Source organism: Salmo salar, unplaced genomic scaffold, assembly GCF_905237065.1.
Source record: "Salmo salar unplaced genomic scaffold, Ssal_v3.1, whole genome shotgun sequence".
NCBI lineage: Eukaryota > Metazoa > Chordata > Actinopteri > Salmoniformes > Salmonidae > Salmo > Salmo salar.
In genome coordinates, this window is record NW_025549189.1 from 47,186 (window position 1) to 61,408 (window position 14,223).

Below are 14,223 nucleotides of genomic sequence, written 5' to 3' on the forward strand. Positions count from 1 at the left end.
GATGGAGGTAGATATGTATAGGGGTAAGGGGATACTGGAGTGATGGAGGTAGATATGTATAGGGGTAAGGTGACAGGGATACTGGAGTGATGGAGGTAGATATGTATAGGGGTAAGGAGACAGGGATACTGGAGTGATGGAGGTAGATATGTATAGGGGTAAGGTGACAGGGATACTGGAGTGATGGAGGTAGATATGTATAGGGGTAAGGAGACAGGGATACTGGAGTGATGGAGGTAGATATGTATAGGGGTAAGGTGACAGAGATACTGGAGTGATGGAGGTAGATATGTATAGGGGTAAGGAGACAGGGATACTGGAGTGATGGAGGTAGATATGTATAGGGGTAAGGAGACAGGGATCCTGGAGTGATGGAGGTAGATATGTATAGGGGTAAGATGACATGGATACTGGAGTGATGGAGGTAGATATGTATAGGGGTAAGAGAACAGGGATACTGGAGTGATGGAGGTAGATATGTATAGGGGTAAGGAGACAGGGATACTGGAGTGATGGAGGTAGATATGTATAGGGGTAAGGGGATACTGGAGTGATGGAGGTAGATATGTATAGGGGTAAGGTGACAGGGATACTGGAGTGATGGAGGTAGATGTGTATAGGGGTAAGGAGACAGGGATACTGGAGTGATGGAGGTAGATATGTATAGGGGTAAGGAGACAGGGATACTGGAGTGATGGAGGTAGATATGTATAGGGGTAAGGTGACAGGGATACTGGAGTGATGGAGGTAGATATGTATAGGGGTAAGATGACAGGGATACTGGAGTGATGGAGGTAGATATGTATAGGGGTAAGGAGACAGGGATACTGGAGTGATGGAGGTAGATATGTATAGGGGTAAGGTGACAGGGATACTGGAGTGATGGAGGTAGATATGTATAGGGGTAAGGGGATACTGGAGTGATGGAGGTAGATATGTATAGGGGTAAGGTGACAGGGATACTGGAGTGATGGAGGTAGATATGTATAGGGGTAAGGTGACAGGGATACTGGAGTGATGGAGGTAGATATGTATAGGGGTAAGGTGACAGGGATACTGGAGTGATGGAGGTAGATATGTATAGGGGTAAGGTGACAGGGATACTGGAGTGATGGAGGTAGATATGTATAGGAGTAAGGTGACAGGGATAGTGGAGTGATGGAGGTAGATATGTATAGGGGTAAGGTGACAGGGATACTGGAGTGATGGAGGTACATATGTATAGGGGTAAGGTGACAGGGATACTGGAGTGATGGAGGTAGATATAGGGGTAAGGTGACTAGGCAACAGGATATTAGATAAATACATTAGCAGCAGCTTGTATGTGAGTGGTTGTGTAGTCAGTATAAATGTATGTGAGCAAATTATTGTGTGTGTGTGTGTAGGGCCCTGTGAGTGTGCATAGAGACTGGATGGCAGGGGGTCTTGGATGGCAGGGGGTCCTGGATGGCAGGGAGCTCCGCCTCAGTGATGTACTGGGCTGTCCGCACCCCCCTCTGTAGCGCCATGCGATTGAAGGTGGTGCTATTACCATACCAAGCAGTGATGAAGCCAGTCAATATGCTCTCAGTGGAACAGCTGTAGAACTTTTTGAGGATCTGAGAGCCCATGTCAAACCTTTTCAATCTCCTGAGGGGGAAGAGGTGCTGTCACACTATTTTAAGTCCTTAGGGATTTGGACACCGAGGAACTTGAAGCTCTCGGCCCAGATTCAGCAGGACAGCCTGTGAAAACTGTCCACTTGTGTTTGCATCCCTGAGAGCTAAACCTCATTGCCTCAGGACCTCTGGAACAGGCTTCCAGATTAAGGCTAAACTTGCTTTGAGAAAACAGATTTCTGTTGCCTTATTTATCCAGGGAAATGGACAGAATATGGAGGGGAGAAGATGGTGCTCCAACCATTATGGGACGAGCTGCAGATGAAAATTCCAATTACGTTTAAGAGAAGAGAAGGCATGACTCACAATTAAAATTCAGGAACATATTTTCAGATGGGCTACACTTGCTTTGAAATGAGATATGTCACATTTTTATGTAGCCAGGAAGTTATTAAGAGGGTTGTTGTCACAGCTTTAGAAATGTTCCAACCGTGCCGTATTCCCGTATTGTAGTATTACTCCAGAATAGTTTGTACAGTATGTGACGGACAAAAAGTAACTCATTCCAATGGATCAGGGTTATGACTCTGAAGGAGAAGAAACAACACAGAATGTCTGGCCTTTCTATTTGAACCAATAAAAGCCCAGTACACAACGGGGAGAACCATGTACTAAAAACACCCACTACAGAACCATTTGTCTCCATGCCTCACTCCGACCCAGGAGCACATTTTAACAGCGTCATTACAGTTGACGTTAAAAGCCGTTCGAACTCGGAGTGTAATTTCTGCTGGTAATTTTAATTGTCAGTGGATGAAAGAGGCATTATAACAAGAGAGAAGATGATGATGTCAATGCATTGATAACCCCCTCACTCACTCACTGACTGACTCACTGACTCACTGACTCACTGACTCACTGACTCACTCCCTACTTGTAATGGAGTACGGACAACAAGATAACATGGTGTTGAAGTTGATTGGTGTCATATGTTGTCTGTGCTACGTTGTTTAAGGTGATGGAGGTGTTCTTTATGAGGTGGCGTGTGGGGGTGTGTGAGCGTGTGTGTGTGTGTGTGTGTGTGTGTGTGTGTGTGTGTGTGTGTGTGTGTGTGTGTGTGTGTGTGTGTGTGCATCTAATAGGATGATACGGAACGTTAAGCAGGTGATGGTCAGGATCAGCGATCACTAACATTATAGTCCTGGACAAAGAATAGATGGCGGGAGCTGAAGATTTACAGATGGGAAAGAAGGAAAAAGAATGAAAGAAGGAAGGAACACAAACAGGAAGAGGAACAGGAAGTTAGATATGTAGGAAAAGTCAGTTCCTGCAGATGATCTATATCTTTCCCTGTAATCGTTCTACCTGATCCTTTCCTCACATACTAGAGAGTGAGAAGGTGAGACGTATGACATAAATAAAACATCCCTGAGGGAAGTAGCTAAGATATTTCCATTTCTGCTCTCAACTTGCAATGGTGACTTCCCTGAGTAATGTAGAGCTGTAAGCCTGCTGTCTTCATATACAATACCATGGTGACTTCAGTGTACCCGTCATATGAACCTATCGGACTCTCTGTCGTGACACAAGACATCAATCTGAGAATATATCCCTTTCCCTCCTGAGAGTTCTCTGAGACCTAGATTCTGAAAACCAGTCATTGTGTTTCTATCTGTAGTGTTTTCACAGGATGAAACAAACACACACACACACACACACACACACACACACACACACACACACACACACACACACACACACACACACACACACACACACACACACACACACATTGTCTACACAGTGTTTTGAGAGGACATTTCTATAAGCAGTGTAGAGAGTAGAATAGGAGCTTCTACCTGAAGGAGAAAGCTGTGATATTGAAGGAATAAAGTGTTTGTATTCTGTACATGTATTCCCTTTTGTCTGTCTGAAACCCAATACAATGCTTTCCTTATGACGTGTGACACACAAATACTCATGTATAAAAAGGATAAACATTATGTTTAATTTGAGCTTACTTCCTTTTTGAGGTGTGTTACACCATTACCCCCCACGCACCTTGTTGACCTTTGTGAAACAACTTCTGTCATATTAATGTGAATCATATGTCTTGTTTAATATGATTATTGATTCATAGTCATACACCTACATGCTCTAGTTGGATTATGTAGTTTAAAAAAACATGAATCAATTCATTAAATTACTAAATGTTGATTAAAACAGAGAAACACTGTACAAGGTACAAGCCTACAACAGTGTGGATGGATGGTTTGAAGAACAAGAAAACAAAAAATAAATAAAAATGATTTATAACTTCCTAACCAGCATTAGTCATTTGTATTCAGCAGGCCTCTACACCGCTGCTACTTTAGAAACCTTTGTTCTTGGACAATGGACCGGGTGATTATCAGAGTGTTCTAAACGACCCTCTATTTCCTGTTCAGTGTACTACTTTTCACCAGGGCCCATGGGTCAAAAGTAGTGCACTCTTTAGGGAATATGGTGCCATATGGGAGATTGGCGATGTTTGGACGAATCCTAACAACCATGCCTGCAGCTTCCTCTGAACAAATGGAACAATTATCATATCCGATTATGACAGGGACATGCAGCGAAAAATCAACATTAAATTATGTAAATCCTGATGTGTTCTTTTGGGTTTGGTTACAGTCATTTTTTTGCCTGCATTTAGCGCAAGGGCTTGTTACGCGTCAGCCAATAATGTAGGTTGTTTCCAATCCACTTCCTGTTCTTGTGGCATCAGTCACGTAACCACTCATCATTTCTAAACAGACTAATGGACATCTGCATGAATCAGGAGAATTGTCATCTTTTTCGGGAAGATGAGCACTTTCATTTATTACTCATTGGCTCTCATAATGGGAAACAATCTCTCAATCCTACCCTCTAGGCACTTAAGGTAGGATCTGATCTGTAGAAGCAATATTTACCAGTGAAGGTCAAAAGCCAATTTTATCCAATCAATCACTCTTTTCCCCCAAAAATGTTTTAATATATATCTGGGGAGTAAGGATGGGATGAGCAGGGATGCAGGGGGGGGAGGAGGGATGAGGAGATGAGGAGGAATGCAGGGGGTGAACAGGGATGTGGGGGGTTAGTCTAGGCTGTAATATCTGTGATATATGGTGTTTGTTCTGATGTATTTCTGATGGATCACAGTTTGATGGTAGTGTTTCTGATGCCAGTCCCACCACACGCTGAGCCACCTCTGATGAAACCCTTTATGAAGGAGGACCGGATCAATAATATACACACTGTCTGTCTAGCTCAGTACTGAGCCCTCTAAGATATATATCTCTCTCCTCCTCTCTCTGTTTCTCTCTCTCCTTCCATCTTTCTCTCTCTCTCTCTCTCTCCTTCCATCTTTCTCTCTTCTCTCTCCTCTCTCTCTTCTTTCTCTCTCTCTTTTCTATCTCTCTCTGTCTCTCTCTTCTCTATCTCTCTTCTCTATCTCTATCTCTCTCTTCTCTCTCTCCTCTCTCTCTCTTCTTTCTCTCTCTCTTCTCTCTCTCTCCTCTCTTTTTTCTCTATCTCTCTCTCTTCTCACTCTTCTCTCTCTTTATTTCTATCTCCATGACAACAGACTTAGTTACCCTCCATACAACATCTATCAGATCATTAATCTGTGTCTCTTCACTTCTCTCCTCCAGTGCAGACGAGAGGTTTGATGCTACCTTCCACACCAACGTCCTGGTCAACTCCTCTGGATCCTGCCAGTACATTCCACCAGGTGGGTTACCAGGTTCCTGGGGTTACTGGTCGACACTTATGCTTTGAGGAGGGTCACTTAACCTCTACTAACATTTACCCCAACACACTGACCCTTGTATATAACCTCATTATTGTTATTTTATTGTGTTACTTTTTTGTTTTTTTTTACTTTATCAAATCAAATCAAATGTATTTTTATATAGCCCTTTGTACATCAGCTGATATCTCAAAGTGCTGTACAGAAACCCAGCCTAAACCCCCAAACAGCAAGCAAAGCATGTGAAAGAAGCACGGTGGCTAGGAAAAACTCCCTAGGAAAAACTCCCTAGAAAGGCCAAAAACCTAGGAAGAAACCTAGAGAGGAACCAGGCTATGAGGGGTGGCCAGTCCTCTTCTGGCTGTGCAGGGTGGATATTATAACAGAACATGGTCAAGATGTTAAAATGTTAAAATGTTCATAAATGACCAGCATGGTCAAATAATAATAATCATAGTAGTTGTCGAGGGTGCAACAAGCACGTCCGGTGAACAGGTCAGGGTTCCATAGCCGCAGGCAGAACAGTTGAAACTGGAGCAGCAGCACGGCCAGGTGGACTGGGGACAGCAAGGAGTCATCATACCAGGTAGTCCTGAGGCATGGTCCTAGGGCTCAGGTCCTCCGAGAGAAAGACAGAAAGAGAGAAAGAGAGAATTAGAGAGAGCATATTTAAATTCACACAGGACACCGGATAAGACAAGAGAAATACTCCAGATGTAACAAACTGACCCTAGCCCCCCGACACATAAACTACTGCAGCATAAATACTGGAGGCTGAGACAGGAGGGATCAGAAGACACTGTGGCCCCATCCGATGATACCCCGGACAGGGCCAAACAGGCAGGATATAACCCCACCCACTTTGCCAAAGCACAGCCCCCACACCACTAGAGGGATGTCTCCAACCACCAACTTACCGTCCTAAGACAAGGCCGAGTTTAGCCCACAACGATCTCCGCCATGGCACAACCCAAGGGGGGGCGCCAACCCAGACAGGAAGACCACGTCAGTGACTCAACCCACTCAAGTGACGCACCCCTCCCATGGACGGCATGGAAGAACACCAGTAAGCCAGTGACTCAGCCCCTGTAAAAGGGTTAGAGGCAGAGAATCCCAGTGGAAAGAGGGGAACCGGCAAGGCAGAGACAGCAAGGGCAGTTCGTTGCTCCAGCCTTTCCGTTCACCTTCACACTCCTGGGCCAGACTATACTAAATCATAGGACCTACTGAAGAGATAAGTCTTCAGTAAAGACTTAAAGGTTGAGACTGAGTCTGCGTCTCTCACATTGGTAGGCAGACCATTCCATAAAAATGGAGCTCTATAGGAGAAAGCCCTACCTCCAGCTGTTTGCTTAGAAATTCTAGGGACAATTAGGAGGCCTGCGTCTTGTGACCGTAGCGTACGTGTAGGTATGTACGGCAGGACCAAATCGGAAAGATAGGTAGGAGCAAGCCCATGTAATGCTTTGTAGGTTAGCAGCAAAACCTTGAAATCAGCCCTTGCCTTAACAGGAAGCCAGTGTAGGGAGGCTAGCACTGGAGTAATATGATCACATTTTTTGGTTCTAGTCAGGATTCTAGCAGCCGTATTTAGCACTAACTGAAGTTTATTTAGTGCTTTATCCGGGTAGCCGGAAAGTAGAGCATTGCAGTAGTCCAGCCTAGAAGTAACAAAAGCATGGATTAATTTTTCTGCGACATTTTTGGACAGAACATTTCTGATTTTTGCCATGTTATGTAGATGGAAAAAAGCTGTCCTTGAAACAGTCTTGATATGTTCTTCAAAAGAGAGATCAGGGTCCAGAGTAACACCGAGGTCCTTCACAGTTTTATTTGAGACGACTGTACAACCATCAAGATTAATTGTCAGATTCAACAGAAGATCTCTTTGTTTCTTGGGACCTAGAACAAGCATCTCTGTTTTGTCCGAGTTTAAAAGTAGAAAGTTTGCAGCCATCCACTTCTTTATGTCTGAAACACAGGCTTCTAGCGAGGGCAATTTTGGGGCTTCACCATGTTTCATTGAAATGTACAGCTGTGTGTCGTCCGCATAGCAGTGAAATTTAACATTCTGTTTTCGAATGTCATCCCCAAGAGGTAGTGGTCCTAAAACGGAACCTTGAGGAACACCAAAATGTACAATTGATTTGTCAGAGGACAAACCATTCACAGAGACAAACTGATATCTTTCCGACAGATAAGATCTAAACCAGGCCAGAACTTGTCCATGTAGACCAATTTGGGTTTCCAATCTCTCCAAAAGAATGTGGTGAATATATTTGGTCAATATTTATTTGGTCAATATTTTCTTAACTATTTATTGAACTGCATTGTTGGTTAAGGGCTTGTAAGTAAGCATTTAACTGTAAGGTCTACACCTGTTGTATTCGACGCATGCGACAAATAAAGTTTGATTTGAAGTGCATTAACTTGAATGTATACTCAGCAATAGAAAATCATGGACAGAAATCAACGATGGCAAAATGTGAATATGACAAGACTGCCCACTCCTCCTTCTCCTCATCCTCCTCTCCTCCTTCCCTCCCCCAGGTATCCTGAAGAGTACCTGCTATATCGATGTTCGCTGGTTCCCCTTCGACGTCCAGAAGTGTGATCTGAAGTTTGGCTCGTGGACATACAACGGCTGGCTGCTGGATCTCCAGATACTGGACGTAGACATCTCCTCATACATCCCCAACGGAGAGTGGGATCTCGTGGGTAAGAGACTGAAGGAGTGTCTCCCTGGAACTCTCTGGAGGAAATGAGGTTCACTTTTTACAGTAGAGTCAGTGGTACGGTGGTCAACACTCAAATCGAATCAATCTTTATTTATAGTGCACATTTCATACAATGTGCATTACACATTCTGTGCTTACAGTAGATCTCTGACAGAATGCAGCCCTGTTTTAGGTGTCTGCGTCCCATGCCTCTCTGATCCTGAGTGTTCTAGCCCCTGGGCCAGACAGCCACTTATTGAGCCCGGTGTTACGCCTCTTATCCTGCTGCCTGAATTATTCTGTTTCACTTCCTGGTCCCCTGGGCCAGACAGCCACTTATTGAGCCCGGTGTTACGCCTCTTATCCTGCTGCCTGAATTATTCTGTTTCACTTCCTGGTCCCCTGGGCCAGACAGCCACTTATTGAGCCCGGTGTTACGCCTCTTATCCTGCTGCCTGAATTATTCTGTTTCACTTCCTGGTCCCCTGGGCTAGACAGCCAATCAATGTCCAGCTCTGAGTGTGACCGAGCCAGGTGGTATTACAGGTCTATTCTCCTCCCTGAACTACGCTGTTCCCATTCCATGTCATCTATCATTGGATGGATGGTGGCAACGTGCCTCTGGTCTCAGATAGATGCCTCAATAGTGTTGGAATGCCAGTGGCATAAAGTACTTCAGTAAAAATACTTGAATGTACTACTTTAGTAGTTTTTTGGGGTATCTGTACTTTACTTTACTATTTATATTTTTGACAGCTTTTACTTTTACTTCACTACATTCCTAAAGAAAATAATGTACTTTTTTACTCCATACATTTTCCTTGACATCCAAAAGTACTCATTACATTTTGAATGCTTAGCAGGACAGGAAAATGGTCCAATTCACACACTTATCAAGAGAACATCCCTGGTCATCTCTACAGCCTCTGATCTGGTGGACTCACTAAACATATGCTTCGTTTGTTAATTATGTAAATGAGGTCTGATTGTTGGAGTGTGCCCCTGGCTATCCGTAAATTAAAATACTAGAAAATGGTGCAGTCTGGTTTGCTTAATATAATGAATTCTAAATCATTTATGGCTTTTACTTTTGACACTTAAGTATATTTAAAACCAGATATTTACATTATTTTACTGGGTGACTTTTACTTGAGTCATTTTCTATTAAGGGGACTTCACTTTTACTCAAGTATGATAACTGGGTGTTTTTCCCCACCACTGGGGAATGCCAGCCTGATGTTTTCTTTCACACTCTCTCTCTCTCTCTCTCTCACACACACACACACACACACACACACACACACACACACACACACACACACACACACACACACACACACACACACACACACACACACACACAGAGTACGCAGCTGGCTGTATGTAACCATGGGGGTATGAGGTGACAGCTGGCCCAGGAAGGGCTCACTAGATTGGGGCACGGCCAGGCAGCTAGCAGGCTCAGCTCCAGACACAGCCCTGGTTCCTCTGCCAGACAAGGTGCAATCCTGGGGCTCTGTTTAGAGTTTAGCGATAGTACCCTTGGTTACGGTCCTATACACAGACACACACACACACACACACACATGTATGGACACACACACACACACACAAATGTTTTTCTGTTGCTAGGTTTTAATCAGTTAAAATAATAATACTTACTTTGAGGTGATGAGTCTGAAATCCTCAAACTCACTAACCAATCAGTGCTCTGCTAGATGTCCTACAATGATTAAAGCCCATCAGAGTGATTGAACCATTTACATTTCTCCTGGAAATCGGGGGTTCGTCTCAAATCTGATGGAGTTGTTAATGTTATGTCCATCTAACCTGCCCCTCCTCCCAGGTGTCCCAGTGAAGCGTAACGAACTGTATTATGACTGCTGTAAGGAGCCCTACCCTGACGTCACCTTTACTGTCACCATGAGGAGGAGGACACTGTACTACGGCCTCAACCTCCTCATCCCCTGTGTCCTCATCTCTGGCCTGGCCCTGCTGGTCTTCCTGCTGCCTGCAGACTCTGGAGAGAAGATCTCCCTGGGTGAGAGGAGGGTTCCACACACAGAGACACACACACACATACCTCATTCTGCGAGGACACTGTGGGTCAGCGTACACTAATCCTTTTATTTTCCTTCCTTTATGCTAATTCTGATATTATGCTTTGAATAAGGCTTTATGCCAACCAGTATTCTTGTAAAGCTATAATGCCAACCAGTATTCTAATAAGACTTAATGCCAACCAGTATTCTAATAAGGCTATAATGCCAACCAGTATTCTAGTAAGGCGTAATGCCAACCAGCACTCGAAGGCTTAATGCCAACCAGTATTCTAATAAGGCTTAATGCCAACCAGTATTCTAATAAGGCTTAATGCCAACCAGTATTCTAATAAGGTTAGAATGCCAACCAGTATTCTAATAAGGCTATAATGCCAACCAGTATTCTAATAAGGCTTAATGCCAACCAGTATTCTAATAAGGCTTAATGCCAACCAGTATTCTAATAAGGCTTAATGCCAACCAGTATTCTAATAAGGCTTAATGCCAACCAGTATTCTAATAAGGCTAGAATGCCAACCAGTATTCTAATAAGGCTAGAATGCCAACCAGTACTCTACTAAGGCTTTATGCCAACCAGTATTCTAATAAGGCGTTATGCCAACCAGTATTCTAATAAGGCTTTATGCCAACCAGTACTCTAATAAGGCTTTATGCCAACCAGTACTCTAATAAGGCTTTATGCCAACCAGTATTCTAGTAAGGCTTTATGCCAACCAGTATTCTAATAAGGCTATAATGCCAACCAGTATTCTAGTAAGGCTATAATGCCAACCAGTATTCTAGTAAGACTTTATGCCAACCAGTATTCTAATAAGGCTTTATGCCAACCAGTATTCTAATAAGGCTATAATGCCAAACAGTATTCTAATAAGGCTTTATGCCAACCAGTATTCTAATAAGGCTATAATGCCAACCAATATTCTAATAAGGCTTTATGCCAACCAGTATTCTAATAAGGCTATAATGCCAACCAGTATTCTAGTAAGGCTATAATGCCAACCAGTATTCTAGTAAGGCTATAATGCCAACCAGTATTCTAATAAGGCTTTATGCCAACCAGTAGTCTAATAAGGCTATAATGCCAACCAGTATTCTAGTAAGGCTATAATGCCAACCAGTATTCTAGTAAGGCTATAATGCCAACCAGTATTCTAGTAAGGCTATAATGCCAACCAGTATTCTAGTAAGGCTTTATGCCAACCAGTACTCTAATAAGGCTTAATGCCAACCAGTACTCTAATAAGACTTAATGCCAACCAGTATTCTAATAAGGCTATAATGCCAACCAGTATTCTAGTAAGGCTTAATGCCAACCAGTATTCTAGTAAGGCTATAATGCCAACCAGTATTCTAGTAAGGCTTTATGCCAACCAGTACTCTAATAAGGCTTAATGCCAACCAGTATTCTAATAAGACTTAATGCCAACCAGTATTCTAGTAAGGCTAGAATGCCAACCAGTACTCTAATAAGGCTTTATGAAAACCAGTATTCTAATAAGGCTTTATGCCAACCAGTACTCTAATAAGGCTTAATGCCAACCAGTACTCTAATAAGGCTTTATGCCAACCAGTACTCTAATAAGGCTTTATGCCAACCAGTACTCTAATAAGGCTTAATGCCAACCAGTACTCTAATAAGACTTAATGCCAACCAGTATTCTAATAAGGCTTAATGCCAACCAGTATTCTAATAAGGCGTAATGCCAACCAGTATTCTAATAAGGCTATAATGCCAACCAGTATTCTAATAAGGCTATAATGCCAACCAGTATTCTAGTAAGGCTTAATGCCAACCAGCACTCTAAGGCTTAATGCCAACCAGTATTCTAATAAGGCTTAATGCCAACCAGTATTCTAGTAAGGCTTAATGCCAACCAGCACTCTAAGGCTTAATGCCAACCAGTATTCTAATAAGGCTTTATGCCAACCAGTACTCTAATAAGGCTTTATGCCAACCAGTACTCTAATAAGGCTTTATGCCAACCAGTATTCTAATAAGGCTTAATGCCAACCAGTATTCGAATAAGGCTTAATGCCAACCAGTATTCTAATAAGGCTTAATGCCAACCAGTATTCTAATAAGGCTAGAATGCCAACCAGTATTCTAATAAGGCTTAATGCCAACCAGTATTCTAATAAGGCTTAATGCCAACCAGTATTCTAATAAGGCTAGAATGCCAACCAGTATTCTAATAAGGCTTTATGCCAACCAGTACTCTAATAAGGCTTTATGCCAACCAGTATTCTAATAAGGCGTTATGCCAACCAGTATTCTAATAAGGCGTTATGCCAACCAGTATTCTAATAAGGCGTTATGCCAACCAGTATTCTAATAAGGCGTTATGCCAACCAGTATTCTAATAAGGCGTTATGCCAACCAGTATTCTAATAAGGCTTTATACTAACCAGTACTCTAAGGCTTTATACTAACCAGTACTCTAAGGTTTTGTGGTTGAAGGACATGAAAGCTATAATACAGATCAAAAGCTGTTCCTCTGAGAGTAGAGGTGAGCTGTATTTTCTCCTCTCTCTCTGTCCCTCCCTGTCCCATCTCTCACTCCACCCCTCTCCCTCTACCCCCACCCCTCTCCCTCTACCCCTACCCATCTCTCCCCCTACCCATCTCTCCCTCTCTACCCCTACCCATCTCTTCCCCTCTACCCCTACCCATCTCTCCCTCTCTACCCCTACCCATCTCTCCCTCTCTACCCCTACCCATCTCTCCCTCTCTACCCCTACCCATCTCTCCCTCTCTACCCCCACCCATCTCTCCCTCTCTACCCCCACTTATCTCCCCCTCTCTACCCCCACCCATCTCTCCCTCTCTGTTCCCCCACCCATCTCTCCCTCTCTACCCCCACTTATCTCCCCCTCTCTACCCCTACCCATCTCTCCCTCCACTCATCTCTCCCTCTCTACCCCCACCCATCTCTCCCTCTCTACCCCCACTCATCTCTCCCTCTCTACCCCCACCCATCTCTCCCTCTCTACCCCCACTCATCTCTCCCTCTCTACCCCCACCCATCTCTCCCCCAGGTATCACTGTCTTGCTGTCTCTGACTGTCTTCATGTTGCTGGTAGCAGAAATCATGCCGGCTACGTCAGACTCTGTTCCTCTCATCGGTAAAGTATTGATCATCTATTGACTCATCAGTGATTTATTGAGTTTTGTAGAAGCACTATTGTATTTTACATGATTACGCTCATACAAGTTGTGAATTGATTGGTGGTTCAGTATCATCACTAGATACCAAGCTAAATCATGAAACCAATTCAAACTCATGTGTTCCTTATTTAGATCTGGTTGCTATGCCCATATTTCTTGCAGTGGAGGCTGCTGGGGGGAAGGATGACTCATAACAATGGCTGAAATGGAGTAAATGGAACGGTATCAAACTGGTGTTTTGGATCCTATTCCATTACACTCCACTCCAGCCATTATTATGAGCTGTCATCTCCTCAGCAGCCTCCACTGCTTTCTTGGTAAGTTGACCACACACAGTTAAGTATAGAATAGCCACTCATAAACCCAGTGTAATACCCCATGACCAAACATCTAACTAATATGGTTTCCACACTACACAAGGTATTCGTATTACAGAGCTAAGGTGTTCTGTTTTCCCTTCTAGCAGCCGATATTTACCTCAGGCTTTAATCAGCTAGACAGGAGAGGTGTAGAAGGAACAGCATGACTGCTTCCCAAATGGCACCCTATTCCCTATTTAGTGCACTACTGGTCAAAAGTAGTGCACTATGTAGGGAATAGGGTGCCAGTACATGATTGATGGAAGGAATCAATTCCCAGGAAAGAGAGGAGACGTTGATAGAATGAAGAGCTCAGAGGGCTGACAGGGTGTTAGGGATGTTACCACCTCAGGCAGACAGGTGGTTACTGTTCTCATCTTCTGTTAAAATACCTATCTGTGTCGCTCTCTCTTTATCGCTCTCTCTTTATCTCTCTCTCCCTGTCTCTCTCTCTCTCTCTTTATCTCTCTCTCCCTGTCTCTCTCTCTCTTTATCTCTCTCTGTCTCTCTGTTTCTCTCTATCTCTCTCTCTTTATCTCTCTCTCTCT

At 43.5% G+C, this 14,223-nt stretch overlaps 1 protein-coding gene across 1 annotated transcript in view; it reads left to right on the forward strand.

Moving 5' to 3' along the window:
• LOC106610372 (neuronal acetylcholine receptor subunit alpha-7) overlaps positions 1-14,223 on the forward strand; it is a gene marked incomplete at its 5' end in the record, with an annotated part of 59,918 nt that overhangs the window by 42,174 nt on the left and 3,521 nt on the right. The window contains 4 exon segments of the mRNA XM_045713090.1: positions 5,273-5,352; positions 7,921-8,088; positions 9,934-10,128; positions 13,187-13,273. Of these exon segments, the coding sequence (XP_045569046.1) occupies positions 5,273-5,352; positions 7,921-8,088; positions 9,934-10,128; positions 13,187-13,273 (530 nt within the window).